General features: G+C 45.3%; 1 protein-coding gene across 1 annotated transcript; it reads left to right on the forward strand.

Annotated features, from left to right (window-relative positions):
* Positions 1-966: 966 nt before the first annotated feature.
* Positions 967-24,587, forward strand: LOC138603564 (von Willebrand factor D and EGF domain-containing protein). Its single transcript, XM_069675415.1, has 33 exons — positions 967-1,066; positions 4,334-4,518; positions 4,700-4,928; positions 5,026-5,091; positions 5,292-5,524; positions 7,519-7,608; positions 7,736-7,877; positions 8,273-8,490; positions 9,587-9,660; positions 10,173-10,449; positions 10,652-10,854; positions 10,989-11,899; positions 12,000-12,136; positions 12,229-12,390; positions 12,475-12,579; positions 13,506-13,620; positions 14,802-15,073; positions 15,162-15,381; positions 15,483-15,620; positions 17,732-18,217; positions 18,627-18,797; positions 19,789-20,174; positions 20,260-20,749; positions 21,024-21,119; positions 21,217-21,312; positions 21,408-21,503; positions 21,601-21,696; positions 21,802-21,897; positions 21,990-22,085; positions 22,223-22,322; positions 22,462-22,553; positions 22,735-22,832; positions 23,875-24,587. Exons 1-33 carry the CDS (start codon positions 967-969, stop codon positions 23,893-23,895), a joined length of 6,297 nt encoding a protein of 2,098 aa, XP_069531516.1. The 3' UTR covers positions 23,896-24,587.
* Positions 24,588-24,638: the final 51 nt, after the last annotated feature.

The following is a 24,638-nucleotide window of genomic DNA, read 5'->3' on the forward strand; positions in this document are numbered from 1 at the left end:
GGTTGAAGAATGGGTGGAAGTTGATTTATTTTTATTTTTGTTTTGTGCCGCATTTCCCGTCTCTGTTACTGTATAGGTATTTGAAGATCTTTGATGTGTTAAGAAGTTAACACAATTTAATAATCTGACTTTTATTAATTAATCCTGTTATAATAACAGAAAAAGATCAAAGACAGTTGCACCATAGGGTCATTTTATCCTCGTGTTTCCCTGAAGTGAAGCCTGACTGGACGCTCACTTCCTCTGCAGCTGCAACATTCTGACAGTTTACATACTGAGCGCATACAGCTGCAGAGGACTGTCTGTATATACAGTGTAAGTAATGTATAGTCTGCTGCGCGACAGCTTAAATATCAGCCTGATTCCGGCGTGTTTTACTCCTAATGCATGTTTATTTCCACACTCGGTGATTACAGTGATTTAGCACACAATCGCCGATATTTTCAGGATGAGTCAGTAATCTGGCTGAAGATAATGACGAGTTCTGTTTGTTGTGGAAACATCAGCTGCGCAACATGTGGCAGCGGCACATGTTCTCTGATTGTTTGCATATTTTTCTTTTTGTTCACTTTTACGCGCAGATCTAAACCTTACAGTTTCCTGCGGTGAGTCTAATCGGCTCCTCGCGCAGCAGAAACGTAACCTCTGAGGCGCTGCTGTGAGCTTTCGTCTGGATCATTAATTGATTTGTGTCCACGTGATGTTGATGGGGAGACGCTTTTGGGATCCACCAACAGGAACAGACTCCTCGGTGGTTTATTGCCCCCTCCCTCCCCCTCCTCTCTCTGTGTCAGCTCGCGCTCCTTGCACAGAAAAGCCGCAGTCTGCAGCGAGCGCAGCGCAAATAACAGCCTCTGACTGTAATTGTTAGCAGAGGAAAAGTGCAGTTTTCCCACTGTTAGAACTTTCAATGGGACCCGACGACTGAGACCAGCCTGCTAATCTCTCTCACTCGGAGCCGCAGACATGGACTGTTGCGCGTTTGGTTCGGTGCGCCTGTTGTTCCCGGGATTTTTACGCATCGCGCTGCTTTGGGTCGTGCAATTAGGAGCGCTCGCGCAACATGGTAGGTGTAAGAAACACTTTTTCATGGCTTGTTCAAACGCTAAACATCGAGTTATAGTTTCCAAACTGTCTTCATGCAGCTGCCATGAAGCAGATGATTCACCGCAAAGACACAAAATGCGATTTTCTGCATGATTAGGGACATAAAACATCAGATGTCTAATGCAGTCCAGAGGCTCACATGAAGGCCGCTGTTTGTGATCATTATTATTTAAAATACACAGCAGAAATGAGGAATATCTTGCCTGTTAAAATCTGAGGATTCTGCACACTTGGCTCGTGAGGCTGCATTCCTGTCACTCAGCATGTCCACAGGTTGGACGGACCTTCAGAGACAGAGGACAAAACACAGACAGGAGCGAAGCTGAAGTCACACAGAGGATATAAAGACACAAAACAAAGACATTTGAGCCGTTATCATCTGATCCCAGTTTTTCTTGCTCACTATCAGGGAAGCTTTGGAGATGATTAGCTCAGTATCACTTTAACCAACAAGTCTTTTATTGGAGATAAAGTCCTTGTTGTGCAAAAGGCAATTACAATTAGTAATGAGTTAAGAAAACTTTACAAACAGCTGTAAAAACAACGTGAACAGAAACGAAACTAAAAGCAGACTTGTTAACAGAGTCCTTGTAAAACGCAGCTGCAATAGAAACAAGATCTGCCTCATGCTCCTCCTTTTCAGGATTCTCCAGAGACGACTGTTTAAGATGCACACAACAAAAGCACAATAAGACAGAAGTGGGATGTAAGTGTTGTGCGGGCAGCTGCCGGTGTCGCTCTGTTCACACGGTGGCTCAAAGTGTCGAAGCTGTGAGGACAATTGGATACAAATATAGACAGAAAGACAAAGATGAAGTGATTTCTGTCTGACAATAAGGAAGCTGAAAGAGTTAAAAGAGCGCTAACTTTTGGTGTTTATAGCCGTTAAATTTCCGTTTCCATCCCAAAACTTCTGTGCAGCTTGAAATCCTTCAGTTTCAACACTAATAGTGACTAAATGATGTCGTATTTGACTATAGCATGAAGATGTTGCCTGGGTCGGTCCCACATGCCACCCTGTATTCCATCTTGCTCATATCTTTGTCTCCAGGGCGTCCGACGACACATCAAAGCACGCAGTCGTAAACTTTAAGGCAGGCCGTCGTAAAGTGAACGCTGAGGGTCCTCGTGGAGCTCTGCAACAAGAATACCAGACATTTCTGCGCCAAAACAAAGTCTACTGAGAATCCGTCACTCCAGGAGACACACGCAGCCCAATTGACCACAAACAGACTGCATCGGGTGAGCCTGCAGAAAGGGATGTGTTAAAACTGAGCCTGGCCTTCTAAACTCTCCCTCCAGGGACTTAAAATGCGTTTAACCCTGCCGACCCCTCAATGGTTCATTAATAAAACGTCAAGTCGTGCCACCAAACAGCGTACAAACCCACTGAAACACATTTTAAATCCTAGACAAGATCCCAAAGAGGTCCAATTTAAGTCCAACTGTGAAACCCTTTGACGCAAAACCTCCCAAAAGGGATTCTGCATCCTGAGTTTGACGTAGGAAGAAAAGATATTAAGCTTTTAAAAGATTCATTTAAAAGATATTTCTGTCAATACTGGTCTTTAAAAACGTATATTCTCCAAACTCTGCTCTTACAAGTCAAGTCAGGCGTGTCATCTGCCATAAAAGTGCCGTAAACATTCGTGATAATGAGTCCTAAGCGTCTTCAGACCACATCCAGACCCGTAACTCTTTGTGTTTTCATGCTGAGTGACAGGCCCTCGGGGAAAAGGACCCGTAACCTCAGTTGTGTTAACACCACGCTCTCCTAAATTCACCTCCTTCCCTGAGAAACTGGAGAAATCCCTGCAGAGTTCCTGCACATCTGGGCGGCTGAGGGCCTCCCTCCCAGTGGGATCTCCTCCTCCCTGGGGGCCGCTTCATTAGCTCAGCCTCCCCTCCGGCTCTGTAAACTCATTAAGCCGCCAATTGGACGAGTTTAGCCGGCAGCCAGCGTCTCGCTGATTGTCCTCCTGCCTTAAAAAGCTGCTTGTTTGGACGACCTGTGACCTCGTATCTCATCAGAGGAGCTTCCAGACGAGAAGAGCACGCAGACAGGCCGTGATGTAAACAAGAGAGTTTCCTTTCAGCGTGCAGACCTGCCTGTTAGTCCTAGTTGAGGCTTGGGTTCACCTGCAGTAACTTTGCTCTGTCCATTCAAAGCTTTGTCTGCCTTGAGACATCCTAAATACCCTGACTGTTTGTTTTCCCTGCCGTGACTTTACTCAGCCGCCACACTCAAACTCAAACGAGGGAAAGGGACGACGTTTTGTCTGCTTGGACTGAAAGAAAAGCTTCTTCTTGTTTGGGCCTCTGTTGACCTCTTTCTCCTCACAGATTTAACGCTTTTGAAAGTGTGCTTATGTGGAAGCCGACATGTTCTGCTCAAGTAATTCCCCAGGTTGTTTTAGCCTCCAGCTGCAGGCGGCGTTCGGAGGCCTGTCATGGGCCGTTGGCTTTTTCCAGCGGCGAGTTTAGAGAGGCGAGAGGCTCGCAGGAATGTCTGTTATTCTTAGCAATTTAGATAACCTCTGGGGGTGAAATGATCCCTCCTGCTCACCTCGTCAACGCCGGCTGACAGTTTAAAGAGCAAATTGCACTCGTACAGTCGCCACCTTTCTGTGTTAACTCTCGTTGTTTGCTTTGGTGGTGAGGTCAAGGGGTCGTTTGTGATGTCTTCTTCCTTGTCTGATTTTCCAACGTCACAGTGTTTCCTTTGTTTCTTTTACACACCGAACTATCAGCGTAAATATGGGCTGTAATAAACTGTTGCACAGACGACATATGGGGCCATACATTTGTCGTGGACAGTCTACAAGGAAGTCAAGGACATTCAGACTTCTTGGTGCTGATTCCCACGAGAGCACGAGTTGCTTTTGTTTAGTCTAACTTGGACTCGTCTGTCCTGTAAACAGCAGACTGCAGGACACAGACAAAGACTCCGGGGTAAACCTGCTTATCCCATCAGGGCTTTAAGTTCTTCAGTTTTCATTTCCTGGTGATTAAATTGACACATCTGGAACCCAAAGAGACAAAGGGAGAGGAAGAGATTGTAGCCTGGAAAACACTGATCTGTCAGCAAAGGCCAGCTTCCAAAAGAGCGTGGTGTCTGCTTCTCAATCCGTTCGTTCTATTCTTCAGAGTAACATCTGCTGAATCTCCTCTGTCTGGATAAAAGTTTGACTCCCTCCTCGCTGTCTTTTTTACCTCTTCGTTCCAGCTCCAGAGTGTTACCCAGGAGGCCATCGGACTCTGCGAAATCCGTATCGCAGCGTCGACTTCGACTCCACAGAGATCCAGAACACGGCCATCCAGGACCTGATCTGTGACCACTCGCTGTCGCCGGGATGGTACCGATTCAGGATCAACAACAAGCCGGCGGAGATGCCAACCACCTGCGTTGAGGTAGGACATCCTTCAACTTGTTGTTCCTCTTTCTCTTTCCTCAGAGATCTCATGACTTAGTCAAAAGATAACATCTTCAAGTGCCAACTTCTAGCTGCGTAATAAGCACCTTCAGCCCAGGTGCAGGGTAAAATCACCCCCTCGCTGCAGGTAATGACTGTTTCTGTGCTCCTCTGTGCAGATGAACCGCTGTGGTACTCAGGCTCCGGTGTGGTTGTCCATGAAGGACACCTCGCTGCCTCGGCCCGGCGAGGTCCGCCAGCTGTCCGCCTGCGCTACCTGGCAGTTCGTCCACGGCAGCGCCAAAGACTGCTGCCTCTTCAGGATCCCCGTCACGGTGCGGAACTGCGGCGAATTCATGATCTACTACCTGCAGCCCACGCAGGGCTGCATGGGATACTGCGCCAAAGGTGAGCATGCACAACAGGAGCTGACCTGAAGTTAAAGACCTTCAGTGAAAACAAATTAAGGATTTGGCTGATAATATCTGCTTGATCTTACATCCAGTTGCTCCAGATTTGGGTCCCAGACTGTGCCCACCAGGTGAGGTAGAAGTCAACGGTCGATGCAAAGGTAAGTCAAGGTTCATCTTCATATTAAGAACAGGTTCCTTTAAGTTTTGGTCCATCTTTTCTACTCAGCAGGTTATTTGCAGAAAGACTTGATTTACCTCCTTTAAACGAGTATAAACGGTTAAAGTCGACAAAGCTAAAACCCTTTTCAGTTTTTTGCATCACTTTGTGGCACATTTTGATTCCTCTGTCTGTTTCCAGGCGCGGTCCCGCCCCTGCCGTCCCGCCCGGTGATCACCACAGAGCTCATCGGCCACAGCGTCCACCTGAGGTGCTCCTTCGTCCCGCCTCCGTGGAGCCAGCCGCTCGGCTTCCAGGTGGTTTGGGCGAGACACATCGGCCACAGCATGAAGGCAGAGATCAGGCAGGAATCCACGCTGAAGCCCTTCTCTCTGGCGGAGATGGATGGCGTTCACTTCAGGCTCGGAGAAACGGTAATTCCTGCCAGACGGTGCTGAAAGTTTTTTCGGGGAGCACATGTGGAGGGCTTTGACCCCTCGAGCGGCAGCGTAAGCCCTGGATCACACTGACCTCTTTTTGCCTGAGTTCAGCCGAAGAAAAAAGCAGAGCTTCAACGTGTGTCATATCCCGTTAAGAGCAGGCAAGAGGAGGGCGGGGACGGTAAATCAGTTGCAGGTTGGGAAAGCCGCGCTCCACATGCTTCCTGTTTAATCTCTATTCAGATCTTCACAGTGAGTTCTGGGGAAGTTCTTTCTACATGAAATGAAGAAAAATCTATAAAATGAAGCTGTTGATGTGTTTTACGCAGTGTTCAACAAATCTGCACATGCACAGCAGAATTAGCTGCTGATAGAAGTTCACTCTGCTCTTCTATTAAACTTGATAGCACAAATTTAGAGTACAATAAGAAGTGTCCTTTTTAAATTATCACATGCAGAAGATTGTGGACGAAACAGAGTCCGCAACTGATCACTTGTGTCCTGCAGTTGTTGGCGTTCTGTCTCCCTGGTGTGTTTCTGGTTTATAAATGCTGCCTTCAGAATACGTTCTTCTCTTCAGCCGACACGTGCATGTGCGTGCTGTCCGTCAGATGTCCATCGTCTGTATTCCCTCGCCAGAAGACGGACGGTGATGCAGAGCATTTGATCTGAGACGGAGAGAGTGTTGTTGCATTTTAGACTTAGACTTAGACTTAGACTCAACTTTATTGATCCCTTTGGGATGACTCCCTCTGGGAAATTCAGTCTCCAGCAGCTTATACAGTACAATACAATAGGAAAGAATCAGCACACAGAGGGTAAAAAATAAAGATCAAAATATATATATCTATCGATATATATATATATATATAAAAAGTACAAAATTAGATAACAAAATATATAAAATATACACTCTTTTTTAAAGCTCTTTGAGTCTGTCAACTATTACCGACTTCTTTTTTCAGTCTGTGGAGATCTTTGAGTTTATGATATGTTTAAGTTTTTGCTGCTGAATTTAAGTCTTTAAGGCTCACAACTTCGGTATTTGTCAGGCTTCGTTTTCTCGCCTGTGAAACTAATTATTTTAAGCAGCAAACAAGAAAGAAATCAAATCTGACTGCTGATGGAAAATGAAAGTGATAAGTGGTGAAAAGCTCATTGAGCGTTGACAGTTTGGCAAAGTTTCCTCAGTCGTGGGTGCTCATTAGCAGAGTTTCTTCCTCACAGCTGAATAGACTTAAAACATTGATTTCTTTTCTACTTTGGGAGTCACATTTGTGAGGATTAAACTTCTTTTCTTTGACAGCCTGCTGCAGAGCCTCACTTTCAAATAGTCTAACCCACAGGCTGCTGACGGCTCTTATTTCCTGGAGAAATAATCATTTGCCAGGAAACATTAAGTTATTAGATCTTAACCTTGATGCTGTTTGAACCTGAGGTGAGTCCTGCTCGTGCAGCTGTGGACCATTGCGCTGCCATATTTGGACCCCGGGGTTGTGTTAGTTGTGTCTGGAACGTGTCGCAGAGGGCCGTCTTTAACACATGTTGATGCAGCAGCTGAGATAGGTCAAAGGTCATCTTCATTTTTTAAACCATGGGAGTGAGATAAATGGTAGTGCTGTCTGAGCAGTGCATTAGAGGGGGGCTGTGCTTAGAGCTACTCGGGGAAATGTTTTGATGAATCATAAATACTGTGTCTGTCGCACATTGTTCGTCTTTTTCAAGATTAACAAGCACACGTAGACGATTTTAGGCTCTTTGTCGTTGTAAATGTTACTTAAAAAGGTTTTAAGAGATTAAAAAAATAATGTTTTTTAATGCAAAAGCAGAAAGAAAAGCGGACTCGCAAAGGGGTAGGATGCCGTTTAGTTTAGTTTTAGTTTACATGTTGAAAAGTTTAACAACTTAACCTGAGTTTAAGAGCATGTTGTTTGAGAACAGATTTATGGATTAAGACAAGCATGAAGTAAGTCATGTTATCTTTGCAGTTTTCCTGCAGTGTGTCGACTTTCAGAGCCAACTCGAGCCACGGCAGATCTACTCCGAAAGAAAGTGAAAGTTTCTACGCTGGACTGAAGGTAAACATTCTTCTTCTACACTGAGATATTCGGAAGCCACTGAGCCACCCTGTTAACCAGAAACAAATGGAGAACATTTTGCAGAGCAGACTCACCACATGCCCTTTTTGATCTTCTTTCTCTTCAGTTTTCTCCAGACTCGCTCCAGATCGCAGAGAACAGTAAAGAGCATGAGGTGACCGTCCACAGCACGGTGCCGATCCCCTGCTACGGCCCCGACCATGGTCACCAGTGTGGGGTCCCTCTGGCTCTCAGCGTTCACGACCCAGGTACGACCTGCAGGATAACAGGAGATCATATCTGTTATCACTCTGATGAATTTTTTGTGATTACAGCTTTCAAACTCAAGTTGCCTCAAGGAGCCTCACAAACAAAGACAAATAAAAGAAAAAGGATGGTGGCTAAAACAGCAGCTGAAGAGGAACTGGAAAAACTTCCTATTAATGTCTTCACGCGCATCTTTGATTAAATTAGAGACCACTCCAGTGGGTGATGAGGCTGCAGAAAACTCTTGTCATGACCTTGCCTTTCGTTCTTCTGTTATGTTCCGACTTGCCCTATACGTCATCACATCAAAGCCAGCTCAGGAAGACATTATTACAGTTCTGTAAGCAGCTGTGTGCCGTCCTTTAACACTAACTCACAGCTGTGTTGACATCCACAGACAGTCTCGGACATGAGGCCTCAAATGTGGCGCTGTCCGCCTGCCAGGTGGAGCTCCAGCCCAACGCCTGCAGCGACGGCAGCTGCGGACGGGCAACCTTTTTTGTCACCGCCGTCACTGATTTCACACGAGATGGGAACCGGCCGAGTCTGATTGGTGTTTTGCCCGGACCCAGCGCTCCACGGCTCTGGAGAAACTACATCCCAACGTCCATGAAGGTGAGTTAATGTGACGCTTATGAAAATAAATGGAGTGATCTTCTTCATGGTGATTTAAGGTAAAAATGTATTCAACGTGATCTATTTAGCAGCTTAAAGCTGTGTTGTCCAGGCAGGGGTTCCACGGATTCAAGAAAATATGAACTGGAGACAAGCAAATTGCTGCTAAACTTTAGTGGTCCTTGAGACAGTTCAAGAGGTCTTTGAGGGTTAAGTCCAAGTCATTCTTCAGGCTGTGTAAGGGGTTTTCATTTGGCATTGAGGGACACTTGAACTGATTTCCAGGACAATTAATAAGAGATCCCTTGACGGGCTTTCAGTCGTCGTTGAATGGGATTGTCTCAGTGTCCCGTGATAAGCTTCTTATGGTCCTTAAATGTCCTTCAGTTTTGGACAAACTCTATAATCTTTGTGGATCCTTGGGTACCATAAGTCCATCAGGGTCATTGGGTATAAAAAACATCTTTGGAGCACCAGGGGTTCTTTTGGATGTGTCAGGTAATTTGGTGCCATGGATTCTGGACATTAGGGAAATCTAGTAAGCAAATTACATCGGACATGGTCCTCACAGGGGTTCCTGGACTCCTTGAGGATGCCATAGTAGTCTTAGTAGTGTTGTAGTGGCCCTTAGGAATTCCTGGAGTCTTAGAGAGGTCTGTTGAATTTCTTAAGAGGGCACCCAAGGTTCAAATCTAAATTAATAATAAAGTCACAGCAGGCTGATATAATTGCCCAAGTATTACTTTAATTACAGAGTTTTGAAAGACCTAATTTCAGGGTTCTCAATATAAGTGTTTACATGTACACATACTTCTACAGTGGCTTATAAGATTGGAGGGTAGGGTGGGGGGTTGGAGACTATTTGATGACTTGACATGATGTTTAAAGAGCTCTGCTTTCTGTAGCCGTAAGTTGTTTCCACACAAGCTGTTACGTTATGTAAGACATGATGTCAGCCCTCCAGACATTATGTCTCTGAGGGGCTTGCAGCAGAGGAGTTTTCCCCTCTGTGTTTAGTGAAAACATCAAAGCCTTAGGTCAGAGGGTCACAGGGTGGAGCCCCACTAATCTTTGTTCTCCTGACCTTTGCCTTCAGGTCACAGTCCAGGACGTCCCTACTTCCATCTGCTACTCTTTGACTGACCCACATGTCATTACGCTGGACGGCAGGTAAATTACCTCCTAATCGGTCATCAGAAGACGTCAAATTGCTACTTAAGCCTCAGTTTGGCCAGCCTGTTCTCATTCCCAAGGTGTTAAATGGTAAAATAGCCTAGCACTGAGACCAAGGCACCCTACAGCGTCTGCACATAAACCCTTACGAGGCATTAAAGGATGAGAAGAGAAACTGCCTGGAGTGACATGGTAGACAGACCAAGAGAGGCCACTGAGGGTGCAGATTGGGGGTGATTAATGAGAGCCAAACAACACAGGACCTTTGCCCAGGAGACTAAAGATCATTGTTCTTTAAAGCTACCCCATTAAGTTTTCCCTATCCTTAACCATGTCCTTAATGTCCCCCATGACCCTATCCCTAACCAAACAGACCGTATGGTATTAACCATGTTAGACAGGGAGAAAACATCATATAGCATCCGTATTTGACAACCTGGGATGACAACGCTTTGATTGGGCATGCTTAATGACTACACAACTTTGATATTGACATCTACTTTGTCCAGGCGTTATGAAAACCACCAGACCGGCACCTTTGTCTTTTACCGGAGCCTCGTCAGGGAGTTTGAGGTCCAGTCTCGCCAGTGGGACTGTGGCAGCAGACACTACGCTGTTGCCTGCAACTGTGGTGTTGCGGCACGAGAGGGGAACGAGGTTGCAATCTTCGACATGTGCAATGGGCAACCGCAGGAAACCAGGCCACAGCTTACCCTTAAGAACTTAGGTGACGGGGAGGGCAGTCGAGTCAGAGTGATGGAGTCCCACCAGGGGAAGAAGGTCACCGTAGGTATCCGAACATTTTGACAATGTTGCAGATTTGTTTGGAAAGTCATTACATGCTGAGCGATTAAGAGATCCTGACTTTGATTATATCCATCATATAAATTTGATCAAGAAAATGGAACTGTTGAAGGTTCTAGGTGTTTGCTTCCCTGCATGAGAAGATTATGTTAACTTGCTGCTGGATGTGACTCCTCTCTTGTAGTTGATCTTTCCCTCCGGGGCCTTTGTTCGGGCCGATGTTGACGACTGGGGGATGAGCCTTTCTGTCCGGGCACCGAGCGTTGACTACAGCAACACGCAAGGCCTCTGCGGCACCTTTGACCGCAATGGCAACAACGACTTCCAAGGCTCTAATGGTGGCTCCTATGGCCCAGATGACCTGCATCACTTCATAGAAGACTGGAGGTCAGTCCCCAACAGCATTTTTGTCTACTTCGATATTAGTCCCAGTTTGTTAGGTCGTCACTTGCCTGAAATAGTAGATTCTCCAAAGAGTTGTTTTGTTTCTGTGGTTTTCCCTTCTTTTGTGTGTTTGTTAGGATAGCCCCTGGTGAGAGTTTATTTGACAAGACACCTCCTGGGACATCACAGGAGTTCAGGAGGCCTTTCTGTCAATGCCAAAAAGGATACAGCACTTCCCATCAGCCTGCTAGAGGGATGAGGAACCTGTACACTCCATCCGCTCACTCCGACTGCATAGCGTACGATAATGTGGATTACACATCTGTGTTCCCCTCTATGGATACAACAGTGGAATACATCAAGAGTCCAGAAAAAGAGGAGAGCATCCTGGATATGTCTGAGTTTAACAGTCATCCTCTAGAGAGGAGGCACCTTTGGTTTCACAGCGAGGACAATAAAAACATGGACAGTGATCTTGAGCTTGACGGTGAGTTCAAGGAGGATCATCTACTTTCCGTTGACAGACCAAGGAGACAGGCTTCATTTGAATTCCAGCCTGTCTTCGCTGCTCAGAGTCTCAGTCAGGCTGATCTGGAAAATTTGTCATACTTCTTCCCTGAGGATCATTTGGCAGAAGCCCGGCCAGAGGTACAACCTCAGTGGCCCACACCAAGTGGCCTTACTTCTGCAAAAGCTCTTGAGGTGTGCCAGATAGCATTGGCCAACTCCACTGTTGGTGCAGTGTGTCGTGGGCTGCTGGGACGCCGGCTGGACGAGGCTGTGGATCTCTGCATTCTGGACCTGCAGCTCAAAGACGACCTGGGCTGGGAGGAGGCACTGCTGCCGTACCTGGAAAATGAATGTGAGAGGAGGCTGTTGGAAAACAGGACCCAGAGAGCCCTGGAGGTGGCTGGTCCACAAGGAGCAGCCAGGGAGGTGGTAACAGCACTGCGCTGCCCAAACTTTTGCAATGGAAATGGAGAGTGTACAGAGTGGGGCTGCCAGTGCTATCCAAGCCACAGCTTCTACGACTGCAGCCTGGCCATCAGTGAGTTTCAAGAAACAGTTGTTCTAGTGCTTAATTGGGTTACCAGGTCAAATAAGTCGACTTCTAACTGATGAAAAAACATTATTCTTTTCTCTAACAGGCCAGCCAGTAGAGATAACAGATTTGGAGAACAGTGGACTTTGTGACATCCGAGCCTTCAACTGTCGCAACATTCGAGTCTTTGGCCTTGGCTTCATCGACTCTCCAGACCTCAGCTGCCATGCCACCAGACTGAAGGTGAGGAGAGGCAAGGTCAAAGGTCGGGCCTTTGAGATAAAAGTGTTGTTTTCAAATGTTCCTTCTGCATTTGATTGATCTGTCTTCAACAGTACATGAATGGAGTTTGGGTTCCAGGGGAAAAACAAAGAACAAAAGCCACCTTCCTCAGCTCCAAGGCTTTAGACTGTTCGGTACCATCTTTGAGCAACACGGTGGTCAATACAGAAGACTTCATGATGGACGACAAACCATACGCACGCTGGGAGATTAAAGTAATGTCTGATAATAACAAGCTTGAAAAAATTATTTTATTGTCTGATATTTTCCAGTGACAGCTCCTCTATTTCCTGTTTCAGGTAACCAATGATGGATCCCAGCACAGCCAAGCAAAAGTGCTGACGATCTACGATGGTGTCTGTCAGGTCTGCGAGGCATCGCGCTCAGGACTCTGTAAGTTAAAGGTAACTTGCATACAAAAGTGAACCGTGTTTTTGTTCACACTTGTTTTATTTCCTCAGTAAACATTTTCCTAACGAGTTTATGGTCTCAGTTTCTAGTTTCGAGTTTTCTACAATACAGCATGATGTTGATTTTGTAAGTCATGGTCCTATTTAGAGTAAAATAGATGAAAAAGCCGCTGTGCTTGGTGAGAAATAAAGAAAGTGTTTGTTGACAAGTCAGACCCTTTGAATGTCCTTTTAACTTTCTGCTTTTCGGGTGGTCAGTCATCAGATAAATGACTGCACTCGTTTAGAAAACTTTAACTCCTTTGGTTTGTTTAGTAAAGGAAAACAGATTTAGCAGGCAAATCTAATCCAGTGGGTTTTCAGTAGAGAAGTGTGGTGAAGTGTTTATTTGCTTTGTTAGGACTTTAGAATCTACCCTCTAAACAACTTGTTGCTGATTAAATGACTTAACCAGACACACGTGTGATTCCCCATCCTCCCAGCATGCAGCAGCTGGTTATTTAAAAACACAACCATTAAAAACAACAAGGTACAGACGGGGTCCTGTTGTTCCTGGAACTGCTTTTTATGGGAATGGAGACAGGACAACTTGTAACCTTACAAACCACCCTCACACACACACACACACACACACACACACACACACACATGCACACAGACACCAAGAGATTTGCATGTGCTTGCCAAACACTGAATTCAACTAAATTGAATTATCTTAAGCAGAGAAGAAACAGATGATGTGTATTAAGAGCTGATTTCCTCTTACTTACCTTGCGTCTCCAGAGAAAACAATAAAAGAAAAAAAAAACGGCTTGAAAAAATATGCTATATAATTTTGTAGTTTCTTAAAACAACACTGTAAATTCAGCACACAAACAAATGTTTCTGCCAAACCTTAATGCTCTGTCTCTGGATGCCAGGAGAAGACATGCAACATCGACGGGATGTGCTTCAAAGAGGGAGACTCCAATCCCAGCAGCCCTTGCCTCCTCTGTGACCCGGACACCTCCAAATACACCTGGTCTGTGAATCAAGGTACAAACAAACTATTTAATATCCCCTCCTATGAAAGGAGGACACTAACCACAAAGCAAAGCCAAACAGAAACGTATCTCCTAATATGGTGTTGAAGATCTTTACTGCCAGGCCACACCAACCCAATATTATTGGCCAACTTTGGAAATGCTCTGACAGATAATATTCATATACCAGCAGGTGTTAATTTAAGGTTTTAAACTGACAAGTTCACTTATCGGTGTGTGGTTTAGGAGTCCACAAAAGGCTAAAACATGCATTTTATCCTGACTTTGAGGTCTAAATCTGGTGTTAATTTATTAATAGATAGATAGGGGGTGATTTTACCTCAGCTTGCGGCCCACTAATGACAAATAACAGGTCTCTCTTACTGCATTAGTGCAGTGGCAGTCGTTGGTTTCTGTCACTGTGTTAGCTTTCCAACTGTGGTCCTGTTTGTCGCCATCAGCAGATCAAAGGAGCGGAGGTTGGAGTTCCGCAGCGAGCCCTGACCTGTCGCTCAACCACTCTGAGGGAGAGGGGGGGGAGTGGTGGCTCACATGGTTGATTAACACAGCTGCACAGACTGACAGTCATCCTTATTTACACTATAAATAACCACAAGTCAGTGGTAAAAGTGAGGCTGAAATAGCTGTACGCTGCAATCAAAGATAAAGGAAGTAATATGAATAGATCTATCTTAGTTCCTCTTCTCCCTGGGGAAGTTTTACAGTGTAAAAAGGAAATATTACATTCTTGAAACAAAGGATTTATGTTGAAAGAAGGTGGAATTATCTCACTACATTGCCAGACTCTGCTCCTTTCTAGACAGGTTATGTTAGGAATTTAGTAATAATCCCATTAATCAGCAAGCGTTCGCATGTCGGTTCTTAACATATTACCATCATGCTGAGCAGGTGTTCCCTGGGATTATCATCACTCTCTGACTATTAAACATCTGTCAGGAAAGAGAGATCTCAGTAGATGCTACATGATCTCCACTTGGAAAGAAAAGCTGGAAACCCCTCCAGCCCCAAGTTGTCAATTATTCTTCCAGGAACAGCCTGGAAGAGAGTTATTTCAGGACATCACAGCGAGGACATGTAGATGAAGATGTAACAGTTGATACGAAGCAGTAATAACGATAAGAAAAGAGCTAATGGTGTTGTTGGTAAGCAAAGTGTTTCTTTCTCTGTCTTCAGTCAACGAGCCACCAACCTTCCACCAGCCTCAAAGCGACCTGCGGACGTTTGCAGGAGAGAATTTCGTCTTTCAGTTTGCGGCGTCAGACCCGGAGGGCTCGGCACTCCTCTTCCAGCTGGAGGCGGGGCCTGCAGGGGCGGTCCTCTCCCCCGCCGGCCTCCTTATCTGGAGGGTGCCGTCGCTTCCTGTGGAGGAGGGACGCCTATCGAGCCGCTCGTTTTGCTTCACGCTGTCGGATGAGTGCAACGCCCAGAGCACCTTCAACGTGGAGGTAGAGTTGGAAAACAATAAAGCAAGCAATATGAGAGTAATAAAAAACAAGACATGCTTCAACAGTGTCTCTTTTGCCACTGATACAGATCGACGTGGTGCCGTGTGGGTGTCAGAGTGGAGGTTCCTGTGTGACAGATGTCAATTTCCCTGCTGGAAGTGGGAAGTACCTGTGTGTTTGTCCTAAAGGGAAGCAGGGCGACCTCTGCGATGAGGATGTGGATGAATGTTTATCAGCTCCATGTGCAGTTGGCAAGTGCATCAACACAGCCAATGGGTACAGATGCGAGTGTCCTGCAGGGCTGAGAGGTAAGAATAGAGCCCGTTATTGTTAAAAACAAAAGTGGCTCTGTTAACTACAGCATGTTTGAAGATCGCAGAAACATGTGTTGTTTGTGTGTTTCTGGCAGGTAAAACGTGCCTGGAAGATATCAACGAGTGTGAAAAGAAGCCCTGTTATCCAGGAGTCCAGTGCTTCAACAACTTTGGCTCCTACGGCTGTGGCCCATGCCCCCAAGGCATGCTGGGAAATGGGACGACATGTACAGGTAAGCATGAGAATACTGGGCATGTTTGAGTAAAGATATTCAATGTAGTGTAGTGCTAATCTACCTGCGTACTGTCCATTAGTTGCTGTGGGGAAACGTGCAAGTTAAAGGGCCCCAAAGGGCCCTGGTTTAAAAACACAGGACTTCCCCTTTAAATACCTGTACAGAAGAGATATTCAGTCAAAAGTTTGCCAAATCTGGTGTCCAGTTGTGAGATTTGATGGACAAAGAACATCAAACACTCTGATCATTACATCATGTGCATAAATTGGAAACATATAACGCTTGCAGGTTTTTTGCGATGATAAATAATGAACAGATGTCATTAAAAAAAAATTCAGCCTGAACCCATTAATTCACATTATATTCCATGTTTCTAAGATATATTATAGATGTTGTACTGTAGGACAGCCTACAGTTTCACAGGACTTATTGTGAATAAATTGCAATAACAGCATTATTATTTTTAATTAAAGCTATGAAATCATGAAATAACGTCTCGTGGAACTTCTCATCGTTCATACAAGCCAGGCCTGGAACTCATCAACAGGAATAACATGAATCAGATCATAGAACAGATCATAAAAAAAGAATAGCTCGATTTATTTATCCGTTTCCCAACACTTCTCCATCTTATAAGATCATTCCTCTGAGGCTGTGATGTTTGTTCCAACATTCCTTCTGATTATTTGCATGCAACCCCCCCAAAAAATGTAAGATTTCTCTGCTGTTGAACAGTACTTTGGATAAGCACATCAGCTAACCGCCCAGAGTGTGAGGGTGAACTTGCATCTCTGAGGAACACTGAGCAGGGATGCCGTACTTGTGAGTGAATGGAAACCAGATGGCTGATGGCAGCCGATACCACTGCCTCCCTCCATGTGCTCAGTTTGAGTTTCAGTGACTGCTAACTGCAGGTTATTCCTTTTCTGAGGAAGAATAACTAAAGGTGATTTTTTATCCCCCATGTCTCAGCTTAATCACTCAATCGTGTTTCTGTGCTCATGAATGTGTACGAATTCACACACTAGTTGAGGTAAAACGTCCAGAAGTATAATGGTGGTAGCTCTGGTTGTTAAATGCATGCAGCTGCTTCACAGTAAACACCTCCCAGCAGGAAGGAATCTGTACAAAAGCAAGTATAAACGGTGCAATGCTGCGTGACTTAAAGGATTTTTCTTAATCAGATCTAATTTGTAGCATGAGGAAATTAAGCTATATTTGTATTCGGACAGACAGGTTGCAGGCACGTTTTGATTTAGGCTAAAGCTTTTATAGTTTCTTAGAAGGCCGGGCGCTAATTCGTTCCTCTTTGCATTCAGGTGTTATCACGGTTTGTAAACATGAAGCTCTTCTACATTCAGAGACAGAAAACTCATCACCAAGCGGGAACTGAAACGGGCCCAACATCAAACCATGTTTCAAGACATTATCGCTCCTAATGGAGAAACTGCCTCAGAGCACAGCACAAAGGATCGTTTATTGCCACTGTCACTATTCTACTGGTCGTCGTTTTTTTAAGACTCATGAGAACAACTCCTTGGGTTTCCTCATCCCCTTTGATTAACGGTTTATTCTCAGGCCCTCTGATCTTCTTCAGCAAAAGGTCTTTGGCTTGGCCCCCTTGTTCAGGTCATTGCCGGTCAGGGACCGTCAGGAGATGCACCATTGGGTCACATTGGTAAATCTTGAATGTCGTGAATCCAAATGCAGCTTTTATTCTTTGCCTATTTCTGCCATCCTGTTAACATCAGGGCTGCACTCAAAGGGCCTCTATTGAATCAGATTTAAAGCTGTGTTTTTGCAGGATAAATCTGAATCAGGTTTGACTTGCTGCCATGTCTGCAGCCTGTCGTCAATCAAGGAATGTTTCCTGCTACGCTTGTGGTTTGTAGATGTGCTGATAGGTCGTGAGTAATCAGTGATCATGCCTCATTGAGAACTTGTTCCAGAGTCTTATCTCTCGCTGGGAGTCTGTTTTATTAATCCAACCTTTTGAACCTTACAGGCTGCGGTACATTCCCAAATTGATTCATTGAAAAGTTGTTGATCTAGAAATGTAATAGGAAATGACTGATGATGTAAAATATCTGTCTTTCTTTATACAGCAGTTGTCAGGCCTGTCGCCATTGCTCCCACATCTGCTCCTCGTGCAACGGTGCACAAGATACCAGATGTACGGCTCCAAACACCCAAAGCAAAGACAGAAACTTTCCGGAAAACCTCAAGCCGTAGTTCCCCACAGATGAGGACCGACACAAGGAAGACAATTCCACAAATTGACCCAAAACAATCACAAACTAAGACCACAACTTGGAGGCGGATTCCAGGAACAAGCCCAAACCCAGAACTCACAACGACACAAACAAACAAGAGCATCAGTGCAGTTACCCCAAACCTGTCCCAAACAAGGACTGCTGCTTTGAGACAAACCACAGGAATCCAACCTAACCCATCCACTACTAACACAGGGACTTTGGAGAACATCTCAGGAATTACACTCGACCCTGTCAAGCCTGATCAACCCAAAATCAGCAACACTATTGCCAGGACATCCACTGCGCCCCAGCCACCAGGAAATGGCAGACTTTCTTCAGGTAAGCCAGTAAATCTCTACCGGACACATTTTACACTACCAGCTTTTTGAATGTTATTGGGTTGTAGAGCAATCAGCTTAGCCACTTGAAGCCATTTGAAAAGGAAAATGTAGAGGAAAATGTGTCTGTGGAAGCTCCACGTCATTTTGATTAGAGAGATTTGCTGCATGGGGATACTTGCACTTGTTGTTGCTACCTAAAACATCTTGCTGTTTACAAACTGATTTGGGACTTTACGACTGCTGCATTTTCAGTGGGTAAACTTCCAAAGCAAAACCAATGGTGATGGTCATGGATACGTTGTGGCTCAGTGCCTTGGTAATGGAAGTCCAGATGGGTTTACTCTGCTTGGCTGTTGCGACGATGGTCCAGCTCATGTACAACACTGACCACAGTTTGTGTCTCTCAGGATCCGGTCAGTCTCCAGCTGTGAATGTGTCGGCTACATGTGCAAGCAGGCCCTGCTTCCCCGGTGTCCAATGCATCAACCGCAGGCCACCACATGTCGGGTATGTCTGCGGACGATGCCCGCCTGGCCTTTACGGCAACGGACATGTTTGCATGAAGAACGCCAAGGCAGGTAAGAGATCTTGCAGTTTTGCAGCTACTGGGCCTTCAGCTCTGAAACCTAGTTGTCTTTTCTTCAATTCAAAGATCTATTCAAGAGAATGGCAAAGTGGCATTCCCATTGGTATGAAAGACAATTTGGAAAAGAATGACAGACTGCATGCATGACTATCAATGTACATCACTAAATGCAGCATTCTTATAAACTTCATCTTCCAATTGTTCTTGTTTTCTAAACATAAAGACCACAATGTGTTTTTGTTGAAGGTTATCTTTGTACTTGTTCTTATAATGTTCTGGTTTCCCTGATGTTGTTTTATATGTGTTTTCTTGGTCGGAAGGAATGTTATTTATTGTCACATATAAATCAGTTTGAGTGGAGGCTGCCTGAATGCAGTAACCACTGTCTGTGCTATTCTTTTTGAGTAATCACCCGGCCACAAAGTTCAAACTGAAATGTACTAAACACTACTCACTCACTAAGAGAGCAGGGGGATTCTAACAGCCCAGAAGAGACAGTTTTATTCCCACTTAAATCTCTTACTGTCGATCCTGTTTGTCCGGAAAGTGTTTCTGCAGATGGCAGCTACAAACAAGACATGAATCATTTCCTGACTTTCCTGGCTAATTCCATTGTAACAATTGCACCATAAAGCTCAGTGTATCTGGAACCGACCCTTTGCTAAGCCTCGGCTCTCTTGAGCACTGTTGCTTGCTCTGTAAACCTGGCTATTCTTGCACAGCACAAGCAGTTTACAACGATACAAGTGCCAGATTTAGCTTTCTGAATTGCCCTTATCACTGCCCCAATGGTAGCACTGTGGTTTAGGAGGTAGGGCAGGTCGTCCAATAATTGGAAGATTAGCTGTCCAATCTTCTGCTCAACCAATTTACTTGTCAAAGTGTCCTTGGGTCAACCAAAAGTTGGTTGGACTGGACTATAACAGTTTTGGGGAAGGGTTCAATTTCCCTAAGCACTGATGCCACCTCCTGTCTTTCCCCAGCATCCAATCACCTTCCCCAGCAGCAGACGGTAGGCAAGAACAGCCGATCCCCACATGGAAGCAGCAGCAAAGTCTCCCAGCTCCACCTGCCCATCTTGCCCTCCAGGCACGGCATCAAACACCTGTCCTTGCCCGTCACCAGATCGAGCCGAGATAATTCCCCACGCCAAGTTCCCGCTTCCGGGAGGGGAGGTGGAACAGGAAGGAGAGAGGCGGTTACTGCTTTTAGAGATGTTCCCAGATCATCAATCAGCACCTTCTACCTCAATGCAAATACTCACACCAGCCGCCAAAGTCCTGAAATCAGATCAGATGCGAGGACATACGCAAGATCTAGTGTTACAATCTCAAGGGATTTTACGGTTCCCCATGTGACAGTCTCCAAGGTGAGTTGGCCTTTTCTGTGCTGTGCAATGTCTTGATAAAAGCTGCCCAATCGTTCACCTTCATTTCATGCTTTTCTCCCAGCAGTCTGAAGAAGCATTGCCAACACCTTCCAGAGTAACACCACCCATTCCTCACCTGTCCACTCAGTCCAAACAAACAACCAAGCCCCAACTCAACCACCTTACATCAACCCAGGCCAAACCCTGGACCCCTCAAAGGCCCGTCCTCCCTCTCACAGCAGCCCTCACTGCTCTGTCCTACTCGCTGTCTGAGTCAGAGTTCTCTGCAGATGGAGACGAAGCTGAGCCTGGATCCGAAGGTCCAGAGATGCCGCACATATTTCCGGCATTGACCTTCACAACACCGGGCAAGACAGTCTATAGCAGCTCCATGGTGCAAAGAGCCACCTCCATCCCACCAGGAATGAGGAGTGCTACGACAGCTGACAAGGATGTGACGACCTGCGCAGACCGGCCATGTTTCCCTGGTGTTCCGTGCGATCCAACAATTGATGGAGGTTTCCGGTGTGGAAGGTGTCCAGTAGGATACATTGGAGATGGACGATCCTGTCGGGGTAATGCTGCATGTCTTCTATCCTCATTTAAGGATATTAAGAATATTCTGGGACATTAATCACCTTTCCCAAAAGGAAAGACATTTGGAAGAGGCTGATCTTACACGGTCCACAGAAAGTAACCGCTAACAAACAAAGGCATAGACCAAGATATTATCCCAACAAAGGGCAGAAATGAAGTAAAATCATAGCTCCTCTTCTTAGCGCTCAAGCACACACTTTGCGTCTTTGAGCAGTCCACAGGTTTAACAGTGCAACCTTGTCTGTTTCCAAGCTGTTTGCAGGCACACATGTGGAAGGAACATGGAGTGTGCCGCGCCCAATACATGCCGCTGCAAACCAGGCTACACTGGATTCGACTGCCAGACAGGTAAATGAAGACACTCTTCATATGGAGGAGCTTTTTCTCAAGATGTTTTTATGTTTTATTTCCCTTTTTTATTTGCTTTTCATCCGTATTCCTTCAGCAATCTGCGAGCCTGACTGTAAGAACGGCGGCGCTTGCATTGCCCCGGGTGTGTGTCAGTGTCTCAGAGGTTTTCATGGAGAAAACTGTCAGGAAGGTAAAGTTCGCCTCCAAGTTTATCCAGTCATTTAAATAATATGATTGTTGATAAACAATTATCAGAGATAAACTAATTGTATTGCATCTCTGCAGCTCTGTGCAGGTTACCGTGTGAAAACGGAGGCACCTGTGTGGGACTGCAGACTTGTTCCTGTCCTTATGGGTTTGTTGGGCCTCGATGTGAGACCAGTGAGTTAACAGCTACCTGCTCTTCCATTAATAATGAATCTCTTTTCTTTATAAATGTAGTGACACTTCCTATCATGCCTGTTTTTGTTCTTCGTAGTGGTATGTAGCCGCCATTGTCACAACGGAGGCCAGTGTGTGTCTCCAGATGAGTGCAAGTGTCCTGCAGGCTGGACTGGACCCTCTTGTGAGACCAGTGAGTGTGTTTTGATGTTTGCGTGTGTGTGTGTGTGATAGTGTGTGCTTGTGTTTAATACACTCACCTCTTTACGTTGATGCCCTCGCCTGCCTCTCTCTCCAGCTCTCTGCTCGCCCCTGTGTCTGAATGGAGGTTCCTGCGTTCGACCCAATCTCTGCGACTGTCCTCACGGTTTCTACGGGGCACAGTGTCAGAATGGTAGATTTCAAACCTCAGGCTTTAATCAAACTGAGTTGTTCTTAAGTCAGGGACATATTACAAATTAAAATCGTATTTCTTTCCTCTTGCAGCTGTCTGCAGTCCACCCTGTAAGAACGCTGGTCTGTGTATGAGGAACAACGTCTGCTCCTGTCTGCAGGGATACATCGGGAGGCGATGCGAGAAAAGTAAGTACTCCTCTTTCTCCTTCTTCTTCCATCATCCTTAGCTCTTTTCTTCTGGCATTTACCCTTTTTAGGATCCTTAGTTTGATTCAATAAGCTAAAACTGCAACTTAAATTTCCCTCCCTCTCCCGTTCTGCAGGTGTGTGTGAGCCCATGTGCATGAACGGCGGCAGGTGCGTCGGTCCAGATGTTTGCGATTGTCCGTCAGGTTGGAGAGGAAAGAGATGTGATAAACGTAAGTGCCAAGATACAAGGATGGGATCAGACTCTTTACATTTACAGCACCGTCATCCTCCGTGCCAACCTGTCAGATCCCATGATGCATCGGTGTTAACACGTGCAGCTCTAATATAAAGTCTTGTGTTGCCTCTCAGCCAGCTGCCTGCAGAAGTGTCTGAATGGAGGGGAGTGTGTGGGAGCAAACACCTGCCACTGCAGCCCGGGGTGGCAAGGCATGCTGTGTCAGATCCGTGAGTGGCACAACAAAATACGCACAAACATCCTCAGAAAATTAAGCGTTGATTGCACTTCATCTCGTCGTATTATAACCTGGTTGCCTGTTTTGTTTCTGACTGGCTGATCGGTGCAATAACCGAGTGTTTTTAGTGGCCTGGAAGAATTGATTGATGTCTTTTGTGTGTTTTTCCTCAGCTATCTGTGAACAAAAGTGTCTTTACGGCAGCCGATGTGTCCGACCAAACGTCTGCGCCTGCCGGAGCGGATACTCGGGTTCCCTTTGCTCCAGAAGGGTAAGAAAGACTGAACGTGGAGCATTTTTTAAAAGCCAAAAAGGTTCAGAAAGGAGAAAAATATCTCTTTCGCTCAAAACGAATCCTGCAAAAGCTCCTCCTATCTTTGCTTCTTCACTCTGAGTCAGAAGAAGACTCAAGTTTAGATGACCGTTTGAAACAAGAAAAGTACGAACATCTCAGATATTTTAACTGCTTCATTTTCCCCAGCTGGTCTGGGTCGGGTCACATGTGCGAGTCAGAAGACTTGCATATGAGGAAAACTGGAACCACGTGAAAATGCATCCCATCTCATGAAATGAACAGTTACAGATGATGATGTATAGAGAGTCTGCAAAGCTTCAAACAAAACAAATCAGTGCAAACATCTGAAGTTCAGCCTCTTGGTGTTCGTATGTGGAAGAAGACACAGGCAGACATGTTTAAATCTGCATTATGTTGGGCGCACTGATGGGGAATAGAGCAAGCAGTTTACCAGCTGTATTCTAATTAACTAGGGATGCACGATATTGGATTTTTTGCCGATATCCGATATGCCGATATTTTCCAATCCTTTTTGCCGATATGAGGCACATTTTTTTTCCACCTAATTGCGGAGAACATCGAGTCTCCCCTGTAGAGGAATTGATATCATGCCGACTCTTACTATAATGGCCCCCTGGCAGACTCATGAGATGGGCATTAAATTTGTAGTGTTGAATGAATGAGATTTGGCCCCTCCTCGCATGACCGATGCCGACCTTGCCAACCTTGCTGTTTGATTCAGAAACGTTGAAAAACTGCCAGACCGCAGACATCTTGCACCCTTCTTTATACCTGATGGAAGAGGCACAGCGCACACTCACGCTGTGTTAATGTCGTAGCATTACATCAAGCTTTTTTAGGGACTTATCGAGCATTAAGGCAGAATTAAAACGTTGTTTTATCAGCGGAAAATGTTGGCAGAAAAACGACATATCTGCTGATGCCGATAATGTTGTGCACCCCTACAATTAAGCTGCATTTCAGTGTCATTTTAACACCTAATTTTCTTGTGTCGCAGCTCCCTATTTCCCAAGGTTGAGACCCAACTACAAGCAACAAACAGAGAAAACCTTGATGTGATCCAGAGCCTTCAGAAGACCATCATCAAAAGAAAACTGTCTGGACAGTGAGCGTAAAGTCTCAGTCCAAGGCTCAGTTTTATCTCGAACCGATCTGAGCAACAAAACTGGAAGCAAAGGGGGAAAGTATATTTAACAACTTAATCCAAGACTTTGTGCTTCTACAAGTCGTCCTGCAACTCTGCAGCTACCTGTAGATTTAACTGATGTCTCTGAGTTTATTGGTTCACACTGTGACCGTTAATATGATTTATCCAGAAAAACAACAAAACTCCAAGAAGTTGATCTGAGGCAGCTTTGGAGCTTCTCACAGGCTAACAGTTTCCCTCTGCTTCCAGTCTTTGTGCTAAGCTAAGCTAAGGAGACGCCGATTCCACTGCGACCTGTACGATCAACAATAAGGTTCCAATCTTTAAAAACACTGTCACCATCATCTGCTCTGGATCACCTTTTTCTGACCAAAGATTTTTCACAACCTCATTGCTCATCAATCAGGTCATTTCTACTGTAAACGTCACCGTGATCAGCTCCTTCACCTCAAACCGAACCTCTATATAAGTATTTATTTATTTGGCTGTTTTATATGTCCTATATTTCTTGTTGTATATATCTTAATCGCTGTATAATCGATGGTATTTCTTATTAAAGCATTGTTTACTGGTTGTTTTGTAATAAAGATCCTCTTTAAGGTGCTGATTTCTTC

The sequence above is a fragment of the Semicossyphus pulcher genome, unplaced genomic scaffold (assembly GCF_022749685.1).
Source record: "Semicossyphus pulcher isolate SPU_LCO1_2020_fin unplaced genomic scaffold, fSemPul1.0.p SCAF_24, whole genome shotgun sequence".
Taxonomy (NCBI): domain Eukaryota; kingdom Metazoa; phylum Chordata; class Actinopteri; order Labriformes; family Labridae; genus Semicossyphus; species Semicossyphus pulcher.